We start from the raw sequence: 11,521 nt of genomic DNA on the forward strand, positions 1-11,521 counted from the left end.
CACCTTACCTGTTCACTGCTACTTTTTCTGTCCGTATACTTTTACCATGCATTCATCAGGGTCTGTTATGCGTGTTATTAAAGTGCGTCAGGCCCATCTTATAACATCTGTTATAGTCTCTTTAAAGGTCTTTATACTTTACACACCACAAAGATTGTCTCACTTTCAAGTTTGCATGTCAAGTTTGCGCACAAGGGTGCCGTTCCATTGCTTTTACATCTGCCACATGGACAGTAAAGTCTCATTGAAATGAGCACAGTCATTAAGTTGATGGTTTGTTATTCAGGCTAAATGATGCGTTGTGTGTGTGTGTGTGTGTGTGTGTGTGTGTGTGTGTGTGTACACACTCTCTTCCTCTCTGCAGTGTCCAGTGCCAGTTGATCAGGCTCTTTGCCCGCGGTATCGAGGAGCAGCAGCAGCAGCAGTGTGTGTTTGAAGACCCTTGTACACTGTGGACTCTGGAGCCAAGCACACACTAGTCAGTGGACTGAGAGCTGGACGGGACATTTAGCTGTTAGAAAACAAAAACGAAGTTGCACTTGGCATGATTTTCCTGGAAAAATACATGCATCACATCAGTATAAATCCCAAACACTGGCGTCCCATCCCTTCTTAGTGTATTTGATTAAATGAAACTTTCAGGAAGTCCAATGCGCAGGAAGTGATGGACTGAAACTTAAAGGTGTGGTTATAAAAACTCCAAAAAGAAGGCAAAAAGGCTCCCATCACAAGACATTAAGAGAGAAAACAACTAAAGAGAAGTTACATCGCATGATTTGTTGTTAGTGTGAAATTCAGTTATCTCCTGGGGCTGTTTATTTTATATATTATATGTAAAATACCTCATGCAGCTTTCACTAAACTACAGCTGCTAGTGCTAGCGCTGCCACATTCAAACCTTTTTTATATGTACTTTTTGGAAAATGAAGATGTAAAAGCTCAGACGATCTCAAGCAGCCTGGGTGTTCACACAGCCAGATGAAACAGAGCTGAACTGGACTGAGCTGGACTCAGCCGCGACAATCTGCAGAAGGTTTTCATACTGCCATGAAGGAGAACACTAATAGGATTTCTCCTTATGTAGAAAAGAGAGACTGCCAAGGTGATACTGCTTTGTAAGAAGGATGGAGAAAAGAAATGCCTGTGAAGTACACTGATAAACTGCAAAGAGTTAAATTGCCAAGCCTACACCAGAAAGAAAAAAACACATGCAATCTGATCTTCCCTTTTTTGGGGAAAGAGAATTTCATCTGTGACCCAGGTGAAAGCAGATATGAGCCAGGGGCACTAATGAAAAGAGCTGAATACCCTGCTAATACACTAACAGGACCCCGGTGGCTTCTGGGTAATAAGGCAAAGTGGTTGCTAAGTGATTTGGTGTATCTCAGCACTGCTGTGCCGCACCTGTGGCTCTGAGCTCTGCTTCTCTCTGGCTAAAAACTACCGACAATCATCACCTGGGATTAGCCAGAATTATACATTGTTAAATTAATTAGAGATAATCTATTGTACAGCTCTAAAATTAGCCTCATTAGCTCCTTTTAGTCGTAGGTCAAGTTGGACCATCCAAGAAGAAAAGCAGCAGCTTTTTATTTTTGCTACTAGCTTTTTTTGCTACCTTGATATAACTGTAGTAAACCGCATATATAATAATAATAATAACAATAATAATAATAATGTGTTAGGGTAAATTGTCTGTATGTACGGTTAAGTGTGTTTTCCACAAGCCCTTTAGGGATGTGCAATCATTGTGTGTGTTAATGTGTTTGTGAAGGTGCCAATGTGATGACTTGGCTCTATCACAATTAGCCTCATGACTGCCATTTTGCAGATGCTCTCTCACTGCAGCCAACACGCTGCTAGCACAAGCACCTATAGAGGAGCAAAGACAGGCGCACACACACACACACACACAAACATTTTCTATCTGTTTATAATACTATTTCTGATATTCAATGTCTTTCTGTCACACACACACACACACACACACACACACACACACACACACACACACTTCCCCTAACTTTTAACAACATAAAAGCCTGCTCATCTCTTTAAGTCCTCTCCAACTCTGTTAATACGGACTCTGGATGTCTATAATGTTTCACCTTCAGTGCTTACTTTTGTCAACTTAGTCGGATGCTATTAAATCCTCACTCATACACACACTGTCAGATATGACCAAACACATTAAAGAATTTAGCAATCTATGACAATGCAAACAAAGTCAAACTGAAATTTGAGTTTCCCTCACACTTGTCTAAGGAAATATGATATTGCAGCTACTGGAAGCTAGCAAGCTAGGAAAGCTAGCTTCCACTATTGTCTTCCACTTGGAAAGCTGAAGCTAGTTGGCTTAGCTTGCTAACATTAGCACTGATTCCCAGACATTATTTCTTGTTTATGCACACTCACTGTGCACCAGTGAGGTGTAAACTGATTTCTTAGCAAAAATAAATTTTAGATTTCAGTTTGATAAGTTTTTATTCAATCATGCTGTGCGCTCCATATTTGAGTAAACACATAAATAAGATGTGATGTGAGTAGATGTGTGATTTATTTTATGAAAATGCTAAATAAAGTGCTTTTGAATTGTGGTTCTTTTTATGTACTTTGCTTGATCTTCATGGAGTGCTTGAAGCCAGTGATATGCCATTCTCTCTCTCTCTCTCTCTCTCTCTCTCTCTCTCTCTCTCACACACACACACTCACACACACTCCCTATGCATGCCCATAAAGGTCAGCGCTCCGTTGCTCTGGCTTTCTCAATCTCACTCGTTCGCTCTCTTTCTCCCTGTATGAGTGGAATTTAATAGGGTGCTCTGATGTGAGCGAGATGTTTCATTAAAGAACATCAGACATCAAAGGCCTCTGCTGAGATGGAGTGGTATTTCACGCTGTGCTCATTCTGCACACATTCTTGATTGTGTTTCTTTTTTATACCGTGAAGGCAAGTCCAAAGTGTTGAAAAGAGTCTGGTAATCTGAATTTGGTAACTGATCATTGAAAATTTCTAACCACAGTGACACCAAAGAAAATGTAGGTTGTGGTAGATCACAAAACTTTATCAGTAAATGGATTCTGGTGCCAAAATTTGCCAAAACAATAGCGAATACCTGTTTGGTGTAAATTATTCACCTATTGACAGTTATACAAATAATCCGTAGTGTCCATGTTAAAAATCCCTCCTAGTTGGCTACAAATTACTTCACAAAGTCATACCAAACACTTTTTCTGTCCATGCGCAAGTGATAAAAAAGCTATTTCAAATGTGTCTTGGGCCTGAGTTTGTTCTGTGGAAATAATAAATAAGTAAACCCACATGTTGTTTGCCACTGAAATATGTTCAATCATTGTAGACCTATTTCAGATGAAAGTTCACCAGTTATGTGAGTGGTGTGAAATAGCACAATGAAAATGGCAATTCAATGTCAATTAAAGACAATTTTTCCGTTAACAACAACCTTCATTTAAAAACTGCCTTTTGTGTTTACTTGTGTTTGACTAATATTTAAATTTGTTTGATTATCTGAGACATTTAAGTGTGACAAAAAATAAGAAATCAGGAAGTGGGCAAACACTTTCACACCACTGTATGTCCTCAGGCCTAACGACGTAATTAGAAGTGAACAAGACATAGAAAGTATAGAAAATAGTAATATTATATCATAATCTACATTACACAAGTTAATGAAATTATTATTTGGAAAGGGTAAAGGGCTAATCCATCAATTTAGTATTGTACTTCCATATAGTTGGCTCACAAGAGATAGATTTTTAAAAAATCATTATTGATGGAGGCTGAGAAGCTGAGAAATCCTGACCTTTAGTTACTAGTCAAGTCAGTTTTTATTCATATAGCTCTAGTATCATGCATGTTTGAAAGCACCGAATCTTAATCGAGTTAACTGACCTTAATGTGTCAAACTGGTGTAGTGACACTTTAAATTAAAGCTGCAATAATAAATATTTTTTATATGAACAACGGAGCAAACGACTATGTACAATAGGAAAGGTGTTGCTCGTAGTGATAAAACCCAGAGAATTACCCCCTGACTCAGCAGTTCCCCTCAGCTCTACAGAGCGTTTTAACGTCTTTCAGCTCATTGTTTTGGTTTTATGGCCCAAAACTTTACTGATTTGGTTCACTCTCACTGCTCTCATCAATGTTGTTTCCAGATGCAACAAATGGCTGTTTTCAGCAACAGTGGGGGGAAAAAACGAATAAACTCACTGCTCAGCACCAAATGGCAGACAGACAAAGTAAGCAACTAGCTGGTGAACATATTGGAGCATTTAGCAGCTAAAGAGTCAGCTATTTCTCTCAGGAGTTGGTGCAGACCAAAAACAGAGCTAAAATAGAGTAAATATTAGAATTACATTCATCAGGTGGACACAAACAGTACTCCAAATGAATGCTTTTGTTGCTCCATATCTGCTGGGTGTGTGAATAGGCTACTGTTTGCGAGCATGTTAGTGATATCAGCTTTATAAGGTCTACTGCCCCAAAACTTTATTGCAAGTTTGACTACAATTTCCAGATGAAAAACTCCCATTGGGTTATTTCCTGTGTGTGCGTGTGGTTTTGTTTTTTGTTTCAGAATTGAAATGATGATATAAAGTAAAGTTTTATATTTATCTTAATCTAACTTTATTTTTTATCAGCCAGACATTATGAAATTACTAGATAAATAATCTTTTTATTGTAGGCAAAGTCCTGTTTTTTCAAATTGATCTAATAAGGTCTGACATTTTTGCGCGAGTTTGTGGCCTGTAATTTACAGCATTACTGAAAACTTCTCAGATCCAGGACATCATTAAAGACCAGACAATCTATTCACCAATACAGACGACTGTATATAAAGAGTGTAGTACTAAAATTAAAAAGTCATACTTGTCACTTGTGTTCCTTTTAATCCATGGAGATTTAAAAAGTTATCTCCTGCTACCACTTGTGGCCACCAAAGTGTGACTGTGCTGACCATATTGAGTAATCTGTAATGGAGCGACTGACTGTCCTCAAAATGGCCGTACATTACTCTACATACTTTAAATATGAGGTCTAGTATGACCACAAAGACAGGAGGGATTTTCCAGCCTCAACCAAATAGTTTTCCCTCCCTCATTTTCTTGCTTTGCTACTTCCTTATTGATTTATTCTCCATCTGCTTGTCTGCAGCCCCCCTTGAGAGCCGCTATCTCATTCCCCATCCCACCTGAGACACAAGGTGAGACGAAACAGCGGCAAACATCCTCTACCACACACACAGACACACACACAAGGTGGTGGCTGTCCTCAATTCACCAGTGTCTTTACCCAAAGAAAGGGCTCCTAACAGGAGATGACAGTGCTGTTGCGTCCCCTGGACACTCTCATTCACTTTCTGTCTCTCGCTCACCTTCACACACACACACACACACACACACACACACACACACACACACACTTTCACACTCACATCAACATGTCTCTTTTCTCTTCCACATAAAGATTCACACTTAGAATATAACAGAAAAACACACACTTTTGTCCTTTTTTTATGTTCTCTCAATTCAATTCAGTTGGGCTTTATTGGCATGGGAAACAGATGTTAACATTGCCAAAGCATGTGTAAAATAAAAACATACATAAACAGAAGAATTGTGCTATTAAAATATATACAGATGAGATAATAATAATAATAAATTGTAGACTAGCAGTTAAAATACAAATATAAAAAGTGAAAACTACACTGCAACATTTTTTTTATGAGTGTTTTGTGTGTGTGTGTGTGTGTGTGTGTGTAGGTCACTCACTGTCCCTCAGGTTGTGGCATGATGATAAATATTGGGCAGCAAGACACCCCCCCCCCCGTTCTTATGTACACAAACAAACTGTTCTGCAGTGGCGGTAAGCAGGAAAGGTGAGGTCAGGTAAAAGGTGCTGCAGTGGCAGGTAGCCACCCGCCATGGCTGTATGACACCAATAATTACAGCAGCCAAAGCTGGAAAATTGCTGTTTTCCCACAGCAGGTCGGCTAACAAGCGACAAACAAATAGTAGAAATATTTGCTTGTGTGAGAGACTAAGGGGAATCGGGTGGGTGGTGTGAAAACGGTGTAAGTGAGAAACAGAGACAGAGGGACAGAGAGAGCAGATATTGCAGGGGTGGTGGTCCAAACAGCATCAGTGCTGTTGCCTACTTCTCTCTGTATTGATTGGAATGGGCTCTCTGTGAGAGATTTAGATCAATGAGGCCATAACAGTCCATCTTCTCAGTCAGGAGCCACTACCGGCCTCTTATCTCTCACTGTCTGTCTCTCACACACATACACCTTTATTCACACATTTCAACTCACTAATGCACTCACACATGCTGGAGGTCAAACCTTACAGCTGGAACCATGTGATGCGTTTTACTAAATATATCATTATTATATCCATTTGTATGGTAGAGTGTTTTTTTTCGTTGTTGGAGGTGCTCTACGTACTCTTAACTATTTTCTGACATTTAATAGACAAAATGATTAATTCAGAAAATGATCAGCAGATTGATCAATAATGACTAAGTTTTGGTGGTTAATGGTTAATATTGTGGGTAATAATGGTTGATAAATAATTTCCTAATGTTGATAAATAACAACAAATAGAAGCGTTTTCTGATCTGACGCCTCTATCGGCAGGACAACAGTGTTTGTGCCTTCCACCACCGTTACAAATCACTGTTGAAAAATAAATCTATTATGATGTGGCCTTGCTCTGGTTAGGGTGTGATTAGGTTTATGCACAAAAACTTTTGGGAGGTTTAGGGAAAGATCATGGTTTGGGTTCAAATGACTTCTTGGTTTGTGTTACAGTGACCACATCATCAAGGTTCGGGGACCTTCGTTGTCACGGTTACTATAATAAACAGTTGGTTAAGGTTAGGGAACGTCCAGTGTTTGTTTTAATCAGTAGTTGGAGTTGATAACGATATTTAAACGTTCCATTATTATCATCATCATTATGAAGCTAAACTTTTAGGCCAACATGGATGAGAAGTCCTAAAAGTGTTAAGAATAATGTAACGTTTGAACACTTCCAGTGCCACTGAGCAAACTCCATCTGCTGATGAATACCATGTAATACAATCGAACAATCTGGAACAAGCAAGTAAGTGGACCTTGAGTTGGGATTGCTTTGTCAACTGCAGTTTCCAAGGTCAAGAATGAACTCCACCTTTGAGTCAACATCAGTGAGAAGTCTTAAAAGATATTTACAGTTCCGTGCTGCGGATGAAGACCATGCAATATGGTTGAAAGCTTGAGACTGTAAACTGCTGTTTGCAAAGCTCAACATTTACTAATGCTTTATAGATTGGTTATAATCCATAAATAACAAATTTGGGGTTGCCAGATTGTGAAAAATTGCTTGGCATGTGGCGTTATCCTCCTCCACTTTGACACATTTTTTTTTGTTTTAGCTAGCCCTTTAGTTCATCAACTAAATGCAAATGGTGTAGAGAGGCAGGTTTTGAAAATGAATGATTATTCCTGAAGTGTATCTTAAAAACAGTGAGCTATGTGGAAAACTTAATGCAGATTAAACAGATCCCATCAGAAGCCCACTGTGCTTGGGTTGGGCTCAGGTATTATTTAAGCACTTATCACCAATTTATCATAACTATTACATGTTAGAAATTTCAGCAGCAGCCCATGAAAGCTCATTATGAAGTAATGCTCTTCTCTTTTTTTCCTTTACAGCAAACCTTATTTCAAGTCAAGTTCATTTGATTTATATAGCTAAATATCACAAATCAAAACAAAGGGCCTGACTCAATTCTGATTCAAGGACCTTTCACGTTAATACAACAATTAGCAACTCTATACATCCAGCATCTCCTTAATCTTAGCAAATCGTAATGATCGTCTTGAAGCAATGCTGTGATATATAATTTACTCCTCATTGCATTAATTTCAGAGGAAGTGCGCACTGGCGGTGAAAACATATCGCCTCTGGTGCTGTCATTTTGAATGACTTGAGTGTTCACTTATCATGATTCGTGCACACATTGCTTGAGTTACATTTTGTTACAGCAACACTGTGCTGTAAAATCGACTAATGTCGGCCAACGTCATCTTGGCCTGATACAGTATTGACGAGAGTTTCCAGTCACTGGAGGCCTGTCGGGATGTCTGCAAAGGGACCAACATTGACACAACAACATGCTGAGGGGTGGACAACTGACAACACAATTAAACACCATAATGTTACAGTTGTCTTCTCTCTGATAAAGCGCAGAAAAAGCTTGTTTTCTGACTTGTATTGAGTGTTGCATTTACACAGGAAATGGAAAATTCCTGCAAGATTCTATCTAAAACTGAGCAGACCATTGCACAGAAATGCTACATTTGCTGGTGTTAAGAGTTGTCAGATGTCCTTTTCCAGTTTAGTTACTGTTTAAAATCAGTGTAATTTCTTTTGACATACATATTTTAAAAGTTGGTTCATAATTATTAGCATTAAAGCGATTCATCAATAGACAATGAAAAGCAGGCAATTACAAGCTAATGACTAATGACTTCAATCATTAGATAACTCTCTTGACCCGTCATTTATAGTGCAACAATGTTGCTTTGGAATAACACATGTAAATGATAAAATATTTTCAATATGCCATAGATGAAACCAAGCTGGGAGTGAGGAGGGGCGCTAATAACATAATCAATATACACAGTAGAAAAGTCACTCCTGAATCCGAAAAAATAATTGCTTCCGTCAGTGTGACTTTTGGAATCAGATAAATAATCAATAAGAAAGCCCTTCAAGTCTGATTAGACAAATATTTCAATGTGTCTTGACAAAATTAAGTATACTCAAACCACGTAGTGTGCATACTAGATATGGTCAGTTTTTGAGTGTGCTGTCAATGTACACTATTTTCTCAGAACGCAATGCACCAGGGAACTGGAAGAGCTGCTCACAGCTGAAAAAACAAACAAACTGTGAAGAGTGGTTGAAACAGCTTCAGAAAAATAAGTATCAAATCATTTACCTTTCTCTTTGTTAGGTTTAATTGGCGGTGACATTCCAGAGTCACAGTTTGACTGACGTATGATGTTGCATGTATTTTTACATTTCCTGTTGTTAAGTATGTTGATTTTTTTTTTAATACTAACGGCTAAAGCTGTATCTTAAACTCTTGGCACATGAAACCAAAATTATCTTCATGGCTTGATACCACTAACAATACAGTACTAACAGTTAAATTAGGTGAACTGACACTAGGAGCACATCCAAGTTATGAAGATGGGTAATGCAAATTCAACTCCAAACAGTTACTAATTAATTTTAAAACTAACTTCCCCCCAGGACTGGCCACAACACCCAAACTCAATATCCTTGCTGTGAAGTTGGGTTAGGGACCACGGTGCTGAGTTGAACTTGCTGATAGTGGCACTTTGGCCTCTGCCAGCGGGCTACTGCAGAGTGCTTTGTAGTGACAAGTCATTACCTGAGCTGGCGAGTTGTTAGCAAACAGGGAATCTGTTGCTGGAGCAATTTACTCATTACTTGTTAATCACTTGAATAGAAGGACCTGTTTGTGCAGACACACATAAACTGAGTCGCGCAAACACATTCAGCGAGCATGCTGGACTTTGTTTTCTGCTAAGCACAGATGTTATTGTGTTCCTAATGGTGCTTGAAGTAATTACACCCTGTAATGTTACTCGACGTCTAGTCCTCTCCAGCAAGCCTCAGCATGGTAGCTCAGAAGTACCATACAAACACACACACCATTCCCTCCATAAATGACTCCATTAGCCAGAATGCATCTGCAATCGCTTCTTCTTGTGCGACAATATGAGGCATGCTTCGCCAACAGCTTAAATGGCTGCATACTGGGGGGTGGTTGGTCAGTGGGAGCAAACACACAAACAAATCATTAGTTGTAAGCATTGTAAGATCCCTGTGTGTGTGCGTGTGTTTTTGTACAATACAGAAGGAAGATCTGCATCCAGAATAAAGCACAGATTACACATTACACTTCAGTCCTGCAGATATTTGAAGTGAATGGGAGGATGGGGGATCTGCACTAGAAATGGAAATGGAGAAGTCATTATTCTAGCAATATGCCATCACCTTGTTCTTGTACAATATTACACTGCCACACGACAGACTGCAGCATCACTTTCATACACTTTTTACAGTTTCACTCTGCTGAATATACACTTTTTCAGAGCTGAGTGCTTGACCTTAAATACAGAGGTGATGCCAGTTGAGGCCAGTCAATCAAATCTGATGCAATTACACCCACACAGCCCTGATGAAGCAGATTAGCTGAGCTTGCATTGTTGAACTCAAAGTTAATGTAACTAAGGATGATTTTCCCAAACTTTGACTTTGATTGTTACTTATTTTGTCCCAAATATTCAGTGTTATAGAGGATTTACAAGATTTGAAACCAAGTTTTCGTGGGCTTTAAGTAAACTGGAAGACTCATGCTAAGTCACCTTTAATGGCTTCTTAATGCCTTCTGTATGACCTTCAACCTTGCCTTTAACATGGCACAACGTTGTCTATATTGGCTTCTTGCAGCACAGGATAGAAATGCTCCTTTACTCTGTCTCTTGGTCTGTGTCGAGGCGAGATGCAGCACAATCTAATATTAATGCACCTCAGCCAGTGTGACTGAAATGACTGCCGCTGTAAGGCAGTTTGCCCTCCAGAAAATTCAAACTGATACCTCCTCTCTCCAGTCTCCACTCACCCTTACGACCCAAGTCTCCAAACCCCCTGAGGGATATTTGGTTTAAGTCATTTTCTCCTGTGTCTATGCCTCTCCTCCTCGCCCCTCCTTCTTCTTCCTTATCCATTTGATGTCACAGACTTGTTTTCTGTTTATGACTGTGGATGATTGAGACGCGTTGCTCCAGTGTCAGCCCTGCTCTAGGGGAGAACGCAGCAGGACATGGACAAACAAAAACTGTCACCTTCTAAGAGGGGTTCAACTGACATTGGGGGATGTGTGTGAATGTCTGAGTGTGTGTTTCTGTGTGGGTGTGTGCACAGCCTTCTCCCTGGGGGTGGACATTTTATCTCAGCGGTGGCGGGGAGAGAAACAGGCCAATATGTCGGTGCAAAGATGTGCTGTGGGTAAGAACGGATACGAGACCTTCTGATTTACCCGCAGTGACAGGACCATAGGGCGTCCTACTTTACTGTGCAACCAGCCGTCGCTGTCCAACTCTGGGAGACATGGAGAAAGAGAGGAGACAGAAGAAAGGGGAGTGATGGAGAAGGGAAAGACATTTTGTGGTACGATCATCCAGAATTTTCTAGCATGTCATGTGGCAGTGTGAGAAGTCTAGCTGTCATAGCTGGACAAATAGAAAGTGTGTGTTCAAGCCTTCCCAAAAGATGTGGATAGTGTTGTGAAATCCAGCATCTCTAACCCAGAGTTTGTGTTGCAAAAAGCACAAACTCACTAGAAGTCAATTTATTTCACTTGTTCTTTCTGACTTTTACTAGAAAGAAAGTTCAAAATTTTCAATCCAACATC

General features: G+C 39.6%; 1 protein-coding gene across 4 annotated transcripts in view; it reads left to right on the plus strand.

Annotated features, from left to right (window-relative positions):
• The window catches only part of cerk (ceramide kinase), a 41,391-nt gene extending 38,794 nt beyond the window's left edge, over positions 1-2,597 (plus strand). For all 4 annotated transcript variants that reach the window (XM_044185324.1, XM_044185323.1, XM_044185322.1 and 1 more), the window contains one exon: positions 365-2,597. In XM_044185324.1, the coding sequence (XP_044041259.1) occupies positions 365-479 (115 nt within the window). In that variant the 3' untranslated portion in view covers positions 480-2,597. The remainder of the gene's footprint in view (positions 1-364) is intronic.
• Positions 2,598-11,521: the final 8,924 nt, after the last annotated feature.

This window comes from Siniperca chuatsi, linkage group LG23 (assembly GCF_020085105.1).
Source record: "Siniperca chuatsi isolate FFG_IHB_CAS linkage group LG23, ASM2008510v1, whole genome shotgun sequence".
NCBI lineage: Eukaryota > Metazoa > Chordata > Actinopteri > Centrarchiformes > Sinipercidae > Siniperca > Siniperca chuatsi.